The 17,474-nt window shown below is 33.4% G+C and overlaps 1 protein-coding gene across 1 annotated transcript in view; it reads right to left on the bottom strand.

Annotated features, from left to right (window-relative positions):
- The window catches only part of LOC107602249 (tetratricopeptide repeat protein 28-like), a 310,777-nt gene extending 295,329 nt beyond the window's left edge, over window positions 1–15,448 (bottom strand). Inside the window, exon 1 of the mRNA XM_016294706.1 lies at window positions 15,116–15,448. Within this exon, the coding sequence (XP_016150192.1) occupies window positions 15,116–15,145 (30 nt within the window). The 5' untranslated portion in view covers window positions 15,146–15,448. The remainder of the gene's footprint in view (window positions 1–15,115) is intronic.
- Between the last annotated feature and the right edge of the window lie 2,026 nt (window positions 15,449–17,474).

Genomic DNA, 17,474 nt, shown 5'->3' with positions numbered 1-17,474 from the left:
ATAGCTATGATACTGTTTTTGAAATCAAATCTTTGCATAGCTATGACAGGATACACTGAAATCTAAAAATGCCTAAGAAAAAACAGTTAATCTTAAAAAAATAAAGTATATACATAAACCCTATCGGATAAGCATGTTATAAACTACTGAAACATTGGTGTTTCATATTTTAGAGCAGTCACTGCAATTTATGAAAGAACTCAGTTAAATCTGTATGTGGGAGTGTGTGTGAAAAAATCAGATGTAACCCCCTTTGTAATCCTTAACATTTTCATAAGTAACTGTAATTTAATTACACATTTTTTCTTAGTAACTGTAACTGATTACAGTTACTTTTATTTTGTAATTAAATTACATGTAACTAGTTACTCCCCAACACTGTGTTAGATCAAATATATAAACTAACAAAATCATAAAAAAAGATGATGTTGATCTCTGATAACTCATTTGATGACCGATTTCAATTCAGTTGTCAATGCCACAATAAATATTGTGTATTGTTCTGAGATGTTTACATACATAAGGACGAAACCTTGAGAGGAAATAATACTGCATTTGAGGCATACATAAATAAATGCCCAAGCAGATTTCAAATGCCCAAGCAGATTGTTTTTTTCATTTTTAACAGAAGTCTCTTCTGCTCACCAAGGCTGCATTTATTTGATCAAAAATACAGTAAAAAACTATTCTAAATTACTATTCTGTAATATTCTAAACTATTACCAATTTTAAAAACACTTTATGGTGTGAATATATTGTAAAATTTTTGATCAATTTAATGCATCCTTGCTGAATAAAAGTTAAGTATTATTTCCTTTAGAAAAAAATCTTACTGACCCCAAATTTTCAAAAACAGTAACGTATATAATATTAATTCTAATACTGACTAATTGTTCATAAACATGATTCTGATTATAATTTCATAGTATAAATCTATTGCATACGCAAACATAATGAATTTGTTATGCATGGTATCTGATGTGATGAGCACATACAACGAATTGTAAATCTGTACCATTTTCCCTGTTTTCAACAAAAATTGCATGTTTTAAATGATAATCAAGCATTGAAACATAATGAACTGTGGCTGGATAAGCAATTAAGATTTTTGAAACCTAGTGTTTAAACTTAAATTAAGCCATGATTCCAAATTGTAGCTTAATCAGAATATATTTCTTCATTTTATATTAAATTATATTGATGATAGAATGGCAATTATACACTGAAATGTTTCATTCATCCAATTAAAAAAATGTAGGGTAATGATTCACATCTATATTTTTTAACTTGAGCCAATGAAAAATAAATAACTTGCCCTAAGGGTAGCTATATGTTGATATGTTGAAGATTGCCTATATGTGCATCAAAGACTCAGTGAAGTGAGCACAGCAAAACAATGGCAAATGTCTCATTCAAATAACTGCAAGGAAGAAATTGAAGAAAAATGGGCCAAAATTGCTAAAGCTATTTCTTTCAAAATAATGTCATATATTCCAAAGCCACAATGCCGGCATCAAGCCGTGCTCATTGTTTTGGCTGTGAGCTTGATTTCTCGGGGAGACACACACCAGTGGCTCCTGCGGACTTCAGAGAATGCAGGAAATTTATGAATAGCCACCTAAGAGCTTCACATCTGGAGAATTCCCAAGAGCGACAGGGAAAAACAGGGAGGGGATGGAGACGGAGAGAGAGAGAGAGAAAGTAAAACGGCAGGCGAAGAAAGCCACTCCAGCCTGTAATCTCACACGCAGGCCACACCCCTCTTCCCTTCTGCAGGAATTCTGGGATAGCACAGCGGGATAATTACATCCAGAGAGGCCAAAAGGAAGAGCCGGAGCGCTAGAGCGACAGCATGAGAGAAGGAGAGAAGCGAAAATGGGCAGGAAGAAACACAGCGCATCAGTTCAAGGGAAGCCGAGTGCAAAAAGAAGCACAGAAATGCGAGAGAAGCTGCATTTTGTAGTGGTTTACAACATCAAGAAGCAAAACCACTGAACAACAGAGAGAAATAGAAAATAAAAAATAGTGTATTCTGCTCTTCTGAGAGACTCTAAAGCAAGAAAACAGGGTCAGAAAGAGAAGTTCACGAAACCTGATGAGCCGCCCACATCCGACGGCATTTAAAGCCATCATTTACACGCCTATGTAATAAGCAGGCAAACACATTATGCCTCCTCCTAAAATACCTTCTTTTAGCCAAAATCTAAGGCAGTAATCTGTGCTTCCCAGGCCATTTCAATCCCAGAATGCACTGCAACAAGCTCTGTGAATCCCAAATGAATCCAAAATGCAAACCGTGTTGACGATTACAAATATATTTCATTCAGCAGCACTGGAAAGTAATGATCAAATACTCAATAGGCAACCCAGTATTGTGTGGGTAATGTTAGCTTAGTTACACATTAATGCTAAATTTGAATCAATTGTGAGTCGAGTGCTTCATATGAAGAGCTCAATTTGCGCGGCACATATTACGAAGTGACTGGACTTTTGATTTTCACCTGCATTGAAAGAAATTTGGTGTAGAAACATTTTTCACTCAGAAATTGCTAGTAAATGTCAATTACAAGAAAAACGGCAAGTATTATGCTGTAAAACATACCCCAATAATCTTTTGTTTTATTTCCAACTTTTAAAAATCTTTTTTTTTTTTACAGTGCGGTGGACAGTAAAATGGATAAAAAATAACCTTACAATAAAACCTTATCACCAGAAATTGTAAAAATAAATAAAATAGGCTAATAAAAAAGGAAGAAAAAAATTTCAATAAATACTTCATCCTCTGTTTTTCCCTACTTTACATTTTAATATTATTATGTCAGTACTTGTATATTTGTATATCCTCATTTATTATTTTTTACTATTATTATTTTATTTTTATTATTTATATTCATATTTTGGATTGTTGTGTTGGGGTGGGAATTAAAAGTTAAAAGAAGAAATGGCTTTCATCACACAAAATAAATAAAACCATTAAATTAAATTATATCAGAAATTGTAAAATACATACATACATACATACATACATACACACACACACACCATCTCAAAGCTGAATAAATAAACTTTCCATTGATGTATGGTTTGTTATGATAGGACAATATTTGGCCAAGATACAACTATTTGAAAATCTGGAATCTGAGGGTGCAAAAAAATCTAAATATTGAGAAAATCATCTTTAAATATGTCCAAATGAAGTTCTTAGCGATGCATATTACTAATCAAGCATTAAGTTTTGATATATTTACGGTAGGAAATTCACAAAATATCTTCATGGAACATGATCTTTACTTAATATCCTAATGATTTTTGGCATAAAAGAAAAATCAATAATTTTGTTTTTGTATTTTTGGCTATTGCTACAAATATACCCCAGCGCTTAAGACTGGTTTTGTGCTCCATGGTCACATATATATAATCAATTATTTCCAGAACATACGTCACATTATATAATTCAATTTACATCAACCACATAAAGCATGCACACATTTGTATTTGAACAGTTACAATTTCTCCATGGGATGGCCTCATGCGTCACAGATTAATGAGCCAAACTCTCAATTAAAAACTCAAAGTCAAAAAGTATGAAAGTCAAAAAAAAAAAAAGACACATTAAGTCAGTTAATGCTTCTTTTAGCATTCTGATTGTCATTTTGCACATTCAGTTCTGTGGTGTGGTTGAACGTGTCCTATTGTTCTGAAGCTTCAGGAAAGTCTGGCGAGATCTTCATCCACCCCGTCCAGAGCCAGACACAGATAACAGCGTTAGCTGTATTCATGTTGGCCGCTGTCTATACGGGCAGATAATGAGAGCCTTGGTGGAGGTCATTCTGAACAGACAGATTTCCCACATCGGTGCAGAGATGGAGCCGGTGGTCATCTTCATCTTCAGCTGAGACAACAGAGCGAAGACCTCACAATGTAGATCAGCACGAGCACACGTAACATATGGAGCATGTACAACTCCAGCTTCATCCGACAGTCCAAAAATAACAGCCGTGCACTGACCACACACGTAATAATCGACATGCTGAATGTAGTCACGGGCTTCTCACTGATCTCTGGACACGGACTAATTCCATTAGTGATTTGATTGATTATCACTGAGTCCAAATGGCCAGAGAACGTCAAGACGGCACCAAATCTGAGCTCACGGTGGTCACGATCCAAACCAGCACTGTCAAATAAGGATCTTAGAATAACTTCACTATTGAAGGCACTTTCAATGTTTTATGAAAATATGACATTTTCATTTTAAAATTAAAGTGTTGAAAAAGACAAGCTGCAAAATCGTCTCCTTTTAAACATTTGGATATCACAAAAACAAATATGAATATAAATTTAGTTATTTAATAAATGCCATGATCATTTACACTAAAGTTTGTAATGATTATGATATTATTTATTTCTTTACATTTTATATTTATATTATAATTATTTGTTTAAATATTTTTATTTTAATATTCATTTTTAATATTTCATTTATTTTATATTTTTTTAGATGTATTTATATTGTATGTTTTTGAAAGAAGTATCTAATGCTCACCAAGGCTGCATTCATTTGCTTAAAAATACAGCAAAAACATACAATTCAAATGTGAGATATTATTACAATTTAAAATAACCATTTTTAATTTGAATATATTGTAAAATGTAATTTATTTCTGTGATCAAAGCTGAATTTTCAGCATCATCACTCCAGTCTTCAGTGTCACATGATCTTCAGAAATCATTCTAATATGCTGATTTGCTCCTCAAGAAACATTTATTATTTTTTATCAATGTTGAAAACAGTTGTGCTGTTTCATATTTTTTGTGGAAGCTAAGTGAAAGCTCTCTTCAGGTATTATAGCCTCATTAAAATAATATATATCAAAACAATGATGCAATATTTAACAATGAATTTCGGGCCCTTATGATAAATAAACTAAATCTGACCCTTTGTTTATGCATATCATAAACACAGGCACAATAGACACGGAGTACGACGCTTTAAAGGCACTAACAGTGCATGTTTGTTATTAGTAACAGCACAGGGTCGGCCAGAGGATGGCGGATTATCCAAGTGTGGTGTGAAAATTGATTTGGGTAAAATATAAAAAAGGTTGTTTTCCCCTCCTGCCGTGTTCTTCCTGTCTGATCACCGCTCACTTCAAACAGCTGAGCTGATGCTTAAACTCAAACTAACAACAGCAGATGCTAACAGCAGCATGCAAACAAGGCCTTTTAAACTGTCTAGAGCCCACACGCGTCATGACGATACACAGACACGCTCATACAAACACAACCGGGAAATATTCTTCTGACCCTCAAAACTAACAGGGTGACTCTCAATAAACCTGTCACCAGTGAACCAGTGCTGTCGAAGTTAACTGAAACGAAAACGATTGAAAATAGTTTACGTTAATTTAAAAAATCTGAAATAAAATGATAATAATAATAATAATAATAATAATAAATGAAAATGTTAAACCTAAAAAGCCTAAATAAAAATTAGAAATGTTGCCTTGAAATAAATAAATTTAAGTACTGAATTTACTAAAACTAAAACTGAAAAAAAACACTAATAATATATATATATAAACTTAAAATTTTTTTATGTAAATTAAAAACATTAAATAACTTAAATGTAAGCTGAAGTTTGAAATAAAATGTAAATAGTACGGGAAAAACACATTTTAAATAGGCTACTTAAATGAAAATTTAAAAATGTTGCCTTGGCAAATAACTTGACTACAAAAACTTAAGCTAAAACTAAACCTAAATAGAAAGATTTTATCAATGTTGAAAACAGTTGTGCTGTTTCATATTTTTTGTGGAAGCTAAGTGAAAGCTCTCTTCAGGTATTATAGCCTCATTAAAATAATATATATCAAAACAATGATGCAATATTTAACAATGAATTTCGGGCCCTTATGATAAATAAACTAAATCTGACCCTTTGTTTATGCATATCATAAACACAGGCACAATAGACACGGAGTACGACGCTTTAAAGGCACTAACAGTGCATGTTTGTTATTAGTAACAGCACAGGGTCGGCCAGAGGATGGCGGATTATCCAAGCGTGGTGTGAAAATTGATTTGGGTAAAATATAAAAAAGGTTGTTTTCCCCTCCTGCCGTGTTCTTCCTGTCTGATCACCGCTCACTTCAAACAGCTGAGCTGATGCTTAAACTCAAACTAACAACAGCAGATGCTAACATCAGCATGCAAACAAGGCCTTTTAACCTGTCTAGAGCCCACACGCGTCATGACGATACACAGACACGCTCATACAAACACAACCGGGAAATATTCTTCTGACCCTCAAAACTAACAGGGTGACTCTCAATAAACCTGTCACCAGTGAACCAGTGCTGTCGAAGTTAACTGAAACGAAAACGATTGAAAATTGTTTACGTTAATTTAAAAAATCTGAAATAAAATGATAATAATAATAATAATAATAATAAATGAAAATGTTAAACCTAAAAAGCCTAAATAAAAATTAGAAATGTTGCCTTGAAATAAATAAATTTAAGTACTGAATTTACTAAAACTAAAACTGAAAAAAACCACTAATAATATATATATATAAACTTAAATTTTTTTTATGTAAATTAAAAACATTAAATAACTTAAATGTAAGCTGAAGTTCGAAATAAAATGTAAATAGTACGGGAAAAACACATTTTAAATAGGCTACTTAAATGAAAATTTAAAAATGTTGCCTTGGCAAATAACTTGACTACAAAAACTTAAGCTAAAACTAAACCTAAATAGAAAGATTTCAAAACTACAGAAATGACAAAAGCACAATAAAATTACTAAAACTTAAAAGAAAACAAAAAAATAAAAAAGCTAATTCAAAATGTTAATAAATACTACACAAATAATGCAAAAACAGTGCTATTAAAAAACACGTTTGAGTCATATTTAACACCAAAATCAAATGAAAGATGAGAAATTGCATTGTTTAAATGTCTTACAGTACTTAGAATGTTGTGGGAAATGTGCATACATAAAAAAATAAAATTTATATATATATATATACTGTATATACATTCAATACAAGTTTATTTGTATAGCGCTTTTCACAATATAAATCGTTGCAAAGCAGCTATACAGAAAATTTTAAGTTTCTACATTATATTTAGGAGTAGGTTATTAGGATTACCCCAGAACGTAATCAACATAAATCAGCGTTGGTTATGTTCTGTATGCTGAACGTAAACAATGCTGATTTAAGTTGATTACGTTCTGGGGTACTCTCCAAAATGGCGGAAGACGGTAACTCGGGGAGAAGAATTGTTGAATAAATTATGTTATTGTTTTCTTTGCACACAAAAAGTATTCTCGTAGTTTCGTAAAATTACAGCTGAACCTCTGATGTCACATGGATTATTTTACCGATGTCCTTACTAGGGGTAGAACGGTTCACGGAAAATAAAAATCTAGGACCGCGGTTCAACTTAAATCTGACAAAGCATCTGTAATATGGTTTGCTGTAAATAACACGTAAAACAAACAGGGTTCGGCTAATGTATGTTTCTGTTGATGGATGCGCATTCTGGCTTCCCAATACATTACAACAACAGCGATGGGAAAAAAAAAACCGTGGACAAACCATTCACTCTTGTTCAATGCGACTCCCGTATGCTGGAATATGAGCATTTATTCCGTCATCACCCGGGTGCTGATAGCGCGCGCGCACAGGTGAGACCTGAACAGCACACGTTGATATCTGTGTTTAAGCTAAACTCATTTAAGCTTTGCCAGTTTAAACATTTAAGAGCCAGAGGACACGAGCTCGCGTGCGCAGTGAGAAGATTTGTGCGTGCACTCATCCGAAGCGTGCAAACCCACGCCTCAGAACACGCACAAATATTAAGCTCTCTCTGAAGTATTGTTTAAATGGACAAATTCACACAAAAATTGTGTCAAAATGCCCGTCTTGGTAAGTATCCCATAGCAGACATAGCCGGCTGAACGTACAGTATCAGTGCATTCTCTTAAAGTGACAGCACTTTCTTAATATTAATCAAACAGCAACAACAAAGAAATCACTCACTGCTCTTGATTGAATAGCTATTGTAACTTTAATAAAGATTAATCTTTCATTTATACAGTCAAATATGCAATGCTGTTTTACATTTCATTACTTTATTCAATTTCTGTACCTGAAAACTAATGTTAGACCTACCTAAAAAAAAAATGAAAATCACTTTATTTTATTTGTATCTTTACTCTATTGTATTTATTTGTGCTGTTGGTGCTTGTAGTTAGATAGATCATTCTTATTTTCTTTATTTTTATTTTGAGTTTTTGCCTAAACATAGCACATACCGAACCGTACCGAAACCGCGACTCTAAAACCGGGATACAAACCGAATCGCGAGTAAGTTGAACCGTTCCACTCCTAGTCCTTACTAAGTTTCTGGACCTGGGAACATTGCAGTTGCATTGGGTCTCAGATTTGATCAAAAATATCCTAATTTGTGTTCTGAAGATGAACGAAGGTCTTACAGGTTTGGAATGACATGAGAGTGAGTAATTAATGACAGAATTTTCATTTTTGGGTGAACTAACCCTTTAAGCAAAAGTTGGTAGTTTTATATGTTGTTCCAGGGTTAGCATCATCTGAGGTCTTCTGGGGGGTTGGCATCATCTCTTCTCAAGTGTTCGGCCATCTCAGATCTTCGCGAGGGTTGAATTTAATATACATTTTAAATTATTTAATATACAAAAACAAATAATAGACAGCTGAAAACTCATCTCTTTCGAAGCTACTTGACTTCATCATAAAAAAAATAAAATTAAAAAAATTTTTTTTTAAAAAGTATCTCTCTCTTTATTTATTCCTTCTCTTTCTAGCTTGTACTTATTTGAACAATGTCTAAGAACTTGGTATTACAACCACTTCTTGTGTCTGTTTGCCTCTTTAAGAAGAATCGCTTTATGTATCCCCCAATTGTAAGTCGCTTTGGATAAAAGCGTCTGCTAAATGACTAAATGTAAATCTAAATCTAATAACATTGTGACGAGAGGGGCGGGGCCGAGAGCCGTGGGAGCGGAGCGTGGCCGGTGGAGTTGAATGATAATGAGCGACACCTGCGCCACTCACCGGTCTCGAGTCCCACGGAGGAGCTCCGGAAGGATAAAAGGAGGAGTGACGACAGTGAAAGACGAGAGAGTACCAGGTCTGGACTTTTGTTGTGTTTTGTGTGCGGCAGTCGAACGCGAGGAGCTGCCGCTTTACTTTCATTTTGTGTTTATGTTATTATTAAATTGTTTAAAATATTCGCCGGTTCCCGCCTCCTTCTTCTCGTAATTACGAACTGTGTTAAAACAGTACTTAAATTATTAAGTATAATAATTTGATATTAACATTAATATAAAAAAATATATATATATTTTTTTTGAATTTTGGGGTAAAATGTGACCTGGACATGATTTCATGAGACTAAACCAATAGTTTGACACAGCAAACAAAGTTGATCCCTGTGTCTCACTGCTTCCATGTCTGTCTGGCCGTTCGTGATCCCACCCCTCCGTCTCGAGCAGGTCAGGGGGCTGAGTCGCATTCCTGGGAAAATGAAAACAAGCCTCTCCTCTGGCAGGCATCAGGCAGCCGATGGAGAAGTTGATGCCCGTTCAGAAGGGCCCGCGGGGCGTCAGCTCGACTTTACACTATCTGTCTGTCCAACAGCTGTCAACAGCCTTCTCCTCTGCCCAAAACATTTCCAAACATCTGAACATCTCACGAACATCTAAAGACTGACCCCATAATGCTGCTTAGAAAGTGCAGCTGCTTACCAGCGTATACTGCGTTTTGTACATTAGCTTAACAGAACAGTTCCCCCAAAAATAAACATTTGCTGAAAATGTTCTCACCCTCAGGCCATCCAAGATGTAGATGAGTTTGTTTCTTCATCAGATTTGGAGAAATGTAGTATTACATCACTTGCTCACCAATGGATGCTCTGCAGTGAATGGGTGCCGTCAGAATGAGAGTCCAAACAGCTGATAAAAACATCACAATAATCCACTCCAGTCCACCAGTTAATGTCTTGAGAAGCCAAATGCTGCATGTTTTTATAAGAAATAATTCAGTCATTAAGATTTTAACTTTAAACCATTGCTTCTGGCTAAAATATGAGTCCTCTATCCATAATAACCCTTTCTCCAGTGATATGGTCATCTTGTCTGAAACAGGAGAGAAATCTGCACAGATCAAGCACAAGTTTTAACAAATATGTGGGTGGATTTTGATGTGAGAGACAACAGGGGATGGACCTTTTCACTGGAGGAAGCTTTATTATGGATTATGGGCTCATATTTTGGCCAGAAGCTACCAGTTTAATGTTAAAAATAGATGCATTAAAGATGGATTTGTTTTGAACAAACATGCAGTTTTTTACTTCACAAGACATTAATAAATGGACTGGAGTGGTGTGGATTTTATTTGTGGATTATTGTGATGTTTTTATCAGCTGTTTGGACTCTCATTCTGACGGCACCCATTCACAACAGAGGATCCAATGGTGAGCAAGTGATGTAACGCTACATATCGCCAAATCAGTTTCCATAATGAAACAAACTCATCTACATCCTGGATCGTCTGAGGGTGAGTACACTGACAGCACATTTTCATTTTTGGGCGAACTATTTCTTCTAGATTTCCTTGTTCAACCAACACCAGCTAGGCCACCAAAGCAGCATAAATCAGCCTAACACAGCATTAAACCTCACGGGTTGCAGATCTGTTCTGATTGGACAATACAGTGAATGCAAATGATAAACGGCAACTAACAATAGAGTCATGCATACTTAGGACAGCAAAATAAATAAGCTTTTAAACTTAATGAATCAACTTTCAGCCCAATTAATCTCTACAGTATTTTTGGCACTATAACACTCGCCACGTTGCACTGGAGAAAAAAAAAATCTGGTGTAGAAACTATTTTCACTCAGAAATTACTAGTAAATTTCACAAAGAATTGGCAAGTAACACATTGAATTAAACATTAAAATTTGAAGTAGAAAGAAGGTAGAGAAAATAATACGATATTTGTTTTAAAATGAATACATTTCCATGTTTAATTTTAAGGACATCTTTGTTTATTTTTGCATGAAAAACAATTTCAATGTTGCATTTGGGTTACGTAACATCTAAGTCTTAAAGAAAAAACTGTTAAAAACCAACTTCGGTTGGATCATAGTGGTGCATATTCTTTGCATGATATTTTTGCAATCAGGATGCATGCGCGCATTCAGCACTTCCTCACATTTATAATGCAAGAATGGATTTTTTTTCTGGGAAGAAAATTGATCGAATATGACTGGAGGCATGGGAAAGTTGATCTTTTGAGTTCTGTCGCTGTTGATGGTTTGTGACTATGCCATTTAAATATTTCATTCAAGATGATTTGTTTACTCTGCCAAAAACACCAGGCTACATGACGAGTCTGCTGTCCCCTGAAACACCCCCTAGACTGATTCAGTTGGAAATTTTCTCCGCATTCCCTCCGTCTGGGTTCAAAGAAAACACAGGTGCACCCACGAACATCTGGTGAGTCTGAAAACACCACAAAACATGTTATGGTCTGCTGGGAACGACCACGGTGGAGGTCGCCTGGATGACAACGTGATGTGAGCTACATCCTACTCCCTCGTGTAAGGTACAGTACACATGCATATTGAGTGTCACTGACAACTATTTAATTAAAATAATTAAATTTATTTAAAATATTTACATTTAAAGAAATAATAACATTATAAACCAAAACAACATATAAATGAAAACTAAAAATAAATCCTGAAAATATAAAAACGTTTTTTTAAATAACACATTTAATTAAAATAATTACATTTATTTAAATATTTACATTTAAAGAGATAATAACATTATAAACCAAAACAAAATATAAATGAAAACTGAAAATATAAAAATGAATCCTGAAAATATAAAAACGTTTTTTTTAAATAACACATTTAATTAAAATAATTACATTTATTTAAAATATTAACATTTTAAAGAAATAATAACATTATAAACCAGAACAAAATATAAATGAAATCTGAAAATATAAAAATAAATCCTGAAAATATTTTTAAAAACAATTTTAAATAACACATTTAATTAAAATAATTACATTTATTTAAAATATTAACATTTTAAAGAAATAATAACATTATAAACCAGAACAAAATATAAATGAAATCTGAAAATATAAAAATAAATCCTGAAAATATTTTTAAAAACAATTTTAAATAACACATTTAATTAAAATAATTACATTTATTTAAAATATTAACATTTTAAAGAAATAATAACATTATAAACCAGAACAAAATATAAATGAAATCTGAAAATATAAAAATAAATCCTGAAAATATTTTTAAAAACAATTTTAAATAACACATTTAATTAAAATAATTACATTTATTTAAAATATTTACATTTAAAGAAATAATAACATTATAAACCAAAACAAAATATAAATGAAAACTGAAAACATAAAAACATTTTTTTTAAATAACACTAAAGTAAAACACTGTCAAGAACAAGTTTTAGTCATATTTAACACCAAAATCAAAACAATGATAAGAAATATATTTTACTTAAAGTAAGTGAAGCCTATTTTCAGCAACATTAATATATTTTGCATTCTGATATTATTTTTGACAATTAAGCAATTATTTTAACACACACACACACACACACATATATATATATTTTTTTTAATCAAGGCAACATGATGCATCATGTTCTATTTGTTTGTCCACTAAATGCAAAATGTCTCAAGTCAATAAATTCTTGACAATGCCACTATATGTATATCTAGTTCTGTAAATTACAAATGAGCAACTTTAGAAATGAACTAGTGATAATCAAAGACAATTCTGCTATCTTAGCTTGTGAAGTACATTCTAAGCAACATAACGTGCACAATACTCGACAATGAACAAACAATTAAATGATGAGCTCTCAAAATCAACATATAACAAATAACCAGTGAAGGCAAAATAACAATAACAGCAGCAGCACAAATAAAGTCAGCAAACAGCAAATCAATAATCCTATAACGCGAACTGCATAATTTACACAAACTCCATTTGATCCCCGCTGCAATGTATTCTGGGAGCTCACAAGCCATTAATAAATCAGCAATATTATTCAATATGAAATTGTTTGCACAACGTCTATTTGAGACGACATTCAGCAGAATATTGTTTATCCAGCAGGTGTCTTTATGTAGATTTGCATAAATTCAGGTCTCTGTGACTCAAACAAGCCTATGTTTGTTTTGTTTTTTTTAGGGATGCACCGATATGAAAATTTTGGCCGATACCGATAACCGATTATTCTTTATTTTTGAAAGCCGATAACCGATATGTTGGCCGATAAATCTATATCCAAATTGTTATATACTTTTTGAGAGCCTGATTACAAAAAAGGGCTCATCATTAAAAGCCACATCCCAAACACTTCAACATAAGCAGCCTAGTTTGAACGGTGTACGTTTAAAAAATATTTTTACTCTCCCATTACCAAATTTAGTCATAAAAAAGTCTTACAAATAAATAAAATAATGCATAAATAATGCAAACAAGTCACTGGACATCATTACACGTGTAAAGAATCAAAATGAATGCGCCATAGATCAATAAAACGGAATAGCCTCTGCACGGACAATAATTAAATGATTTTAATTACTAAACCATATTGTTGATGAAAATAATAAGAGAACAATACAAGTGGTTGTTGTTATTAATAATGTATCAATGATTTTGAAAAAGTAACAAATTAATACCACTGTTTTAAATAGCAGCCGTTGAGCTGCGCGTGCTGAAGCTGAAGAGCTGAATGAACATGGTAAACTGAAGCGTTTTGCTGGCAGCTTATTTAACTCAAGGAAATGCATCCTGAGATTAATATTAATACAACATAAACATAATATTACAACTTATATATGTACAAAATGATGCAGTTATTGCGTGCTATAGTCAGAATGTGTGATCCTGTTGTGGATGCGCTCTTCCCATAACAACGCACTGAAACATGGCAACTAAACCCAAAGAATTCACAATGTTTTATTATAATAATGTTCTCATTAGAATGTTATATACACGACATTCCCAATCATAGTTATTAATGTTGTGCACTGCTGTTTGAGCTGCGTGTGCTGAGCTAAAGATGATCACCGGTAAACTGAAGCGCTCTTTTAACTTAACCAAACGCATTCTATATGAGATAAATCAGATATACATCAAATAAACACAATATTACAATGTACAATTGCACAAAAGGCTGCAAACGAACAGCGCGCATCTGAAGTGTCTCTGAAGGAAATAATGCATTATTTATCGGCTTTAAGATATCGGCCAAATTTTCCTATCAGGCCGATACCGATAACAGAAAAAATGAGCCGATATGGGCCGATACCGATATGGTGGCCGATATATCGTGCATCCCTAGTTTTTTTACAGTTTTTTTAAGCTCATTTGCCATTTATGTCACACTTCTATCCAAAACAACTTACAGGTACCTATGCACTGACCTAAGGTGAAGTGTTTTCACATAATTTATGGATCAACTCGTGCAAGGCTTGAACCTACAACCTTTGGGTGACCAGCCCAGATATTTCACCTTTCACTGGCTTTTCATAAAGTGCAGGATGCATGTCAGCTGTCATAAATATTGACTGACTGTAACTTTTCATTTCCTCTATATTCTGAGATGAAATGTCAGGACCACCCTTATGAAAGTGTTAAATCCAGAAATCGTAACAGTATCAGTTTAGCTCAAAAATACACTTGATAATTTAGTCAATGAAGCATTTCATGCAAACACACACTGTAAGTTTATTAGCAGCAGCAATGACATGTTACTCAATAACAATCTAAACTTGCACAACAACCCTCTAGATCTAAAAAGAGTGGTGAAAAGACTCTAAAACACTGAAAGCATGTCAAAGTTTGTGGCTTTATACTGTACTCTGTAGCACGCCAACAGGAAAGCCAGCTTTAATGAAAACACACAGTAATAATAAACCCAGTTTTACATCACACTGTAACTTACACAACACAACCAAGCCTCACATTTCACACTAGTTGTGCGCTTATTTACCTTTTCGCGTCTTGTTCCTTGTTTCTCCATCCTGTCCTACTTTACTGTTTCAAACTTTCATCCCATGATACTTCACACGCTCCGAATCCATGAGAAAAAAGCCTGGTTTCGCCGAATAAAGCGTCTGCGTGTTGATGCAGAAATGAAGTCGTGCACGGTGCTTGCAGAAACGCTCAGCAGCTCTTCAGAGAACAGTTATTCCAGAGGAAAGTTCGCCATGTTGTTGTTCTTCTCTCTCTCCTCCCGGTTAGAGGAGGCGGTTCAGATGCTTTCAGCAGTTCAGGGCTTCAGTTACTATTTATGACATCAGACGGGAGTTGAGTTACCTACTGCGACTAGTTAGTCACTAGACCTGGATCTAGGGATGTAACGGTCAGTGTTGGGGGTAACGCGTTACAAGTAACGCGAGTTATGTAATCAGATTACTTTTTTCAAGTAACTAGTAAAGTAACGCATTACTTTTTAACTTACAAGAGAATATCTGAGTTACTTTTTCAGATAAGTAACGCAAGTTACTTTTTCAGATAAGTAACGCAAGTTACTTTTTTTCCCAATTTATTGACTGACAGCTCTCCCCATGTTGAGAGAAATCAGATGTTACTGTAGTTCTAAAATAAATATGAATATGCATTAATTCATCTCACTCACACAAAAAAACAAACAAACACAGATTCAGTATTCCTCAAAATGAATAAAAATAATGCGACTCAGAATATGAAGCAAACCTGCAATAATTAAATGTTAAACAGCACAAATATCCTTTATGTATTTAATCTCATTCTATTTGCTTCTGACCTTCGGTGATCCAGTTCAAGCGTACTAATAGCCAAAGATTACTCTAGACAAACATATGTCTTTGTTTATTGCTGAAGTGTGTTGAAATGTCTTCTTCTGCGTTCTACTGTACGGATGTAAATGTACTTTCCCTTCAGCCTGAGGCTTATTCATTTCACTTTTGGCGTGAAAAGGCTTTTATATTTGCCAAAAATAGACCTTTTTTATTTTAAAAACAAACAAGCAAGCCCTGTCCAGATTTAAAAAGTAGCGCACAAGTAACCTAACGCATTACTTTCCATAAAAAGTAAATAAGTAACGTAATTAGTTACTTTTTTTATGGAGTAACGCAATATTGTAATGCATTACTTTTAAAAGTAACTTTCCCCAACACTGGTAACGGTATGAAAAATTCTTATCACGATTATAGTGACCAAAATTATCACGGTTATCAGTATTATCACGGTATTGTTAAAATTATGGAGGACGAAACCTGCAAAAACAATAAATAAATAAATACACAAATAAATAAATAAATATGCAAATAAATAAATAAATGTCTGCATAAATACACACATTCTTGTTTAAATACATATAGAAATAATTAAACATGTGATGAAAGTAGGCAAATAAATAAAATAAATTAGTGGACAAATGGAAAATGTTTAAGGAAACGCTAAATTCATCCTATTTATTTTCCTTTGATCACTCATTTATTTCTGAATGTAGTTCTGCATTTATTTTTCCTCTGCACAACATGCTAATGAGAGGGTGTCAACCATGGACTTGGTCGGGGTCATGTAGCTGGGGGCGTGTATAATTGACACCCTCTCATTAGCATGTCGTGCAGAGGGAAAAATAAATGCAGAACTACATTCAGAAATAAATGAGTGATCAAAGGAAAATAGTTAGGATGAGTTTAGCGTTTCCTTAAACATTTTCCATTTGCCCACCAATTTATATTATTTATTTGCCTACTTTCATCACATATATAATTATTTATTTATGTATTTAAACAAGAATACGTGTATTTATGCACCCATTTATTTATTTATTTGTGTATTTATTTATTTATTGTTTTTGCAGGTTTCGTCCTCCATATAAAATGTGCTGGAGATGTTCAAAAAGTAATGACACATAAATCACTTCACCAAGTTTTATATCTAAAAATCAACAAACAACCAATAAAATGACTTTTTGTTTGCATAATCACTATAACAATAACATTACCAATGATGTTCGGATTTTAAATGACAACTTGACTGACAACAGTTCAAATATCTAATGTAAATGTTCAAATAAAGCTTTGAAAAAGTTTCAAAACCTCACATTTCAGCCTTTAAATAAAGAAAAGATATAAGTCAAATTGATAATTGATTAATAAATGATTATATGCATTTTATCTGCTCCGTAAATAATTCTAGATAACTTATCGGAATTGTTTAAATGTGTAGAATCCACATAAACTTGTTTTTCATCAACCGGTTAAAATTTACTGCTGGGCATGCAAATTCGGTCCGTTTTTGGCCAGACAGAAACTGCACACAGACTGAATGTAAATATAAGTCTCTGTAAATCCACTCGC

Source organism: Sinocyclocheilus grahami, unplaced genomic scaffold (assembly GCF_001515645.1).
Source record: "Sinocyclocheilus grahami isolate Dianchi unplaced genomic scaffold, SAMN03320097.WGS_v1.1 scaffold322.1, whole genome shotgun sequence".
Taxonomy (NCBI): Eukaryota; Metazoa; Chordata; class Actinopteri; order Cypriniformes; family Cyprinidae; genus Sinocyclocheilus; species Sinocyclocheilus grahami.
This window is presented reverse-complemented; position numbering and strand designations above follow the sequence as displayed.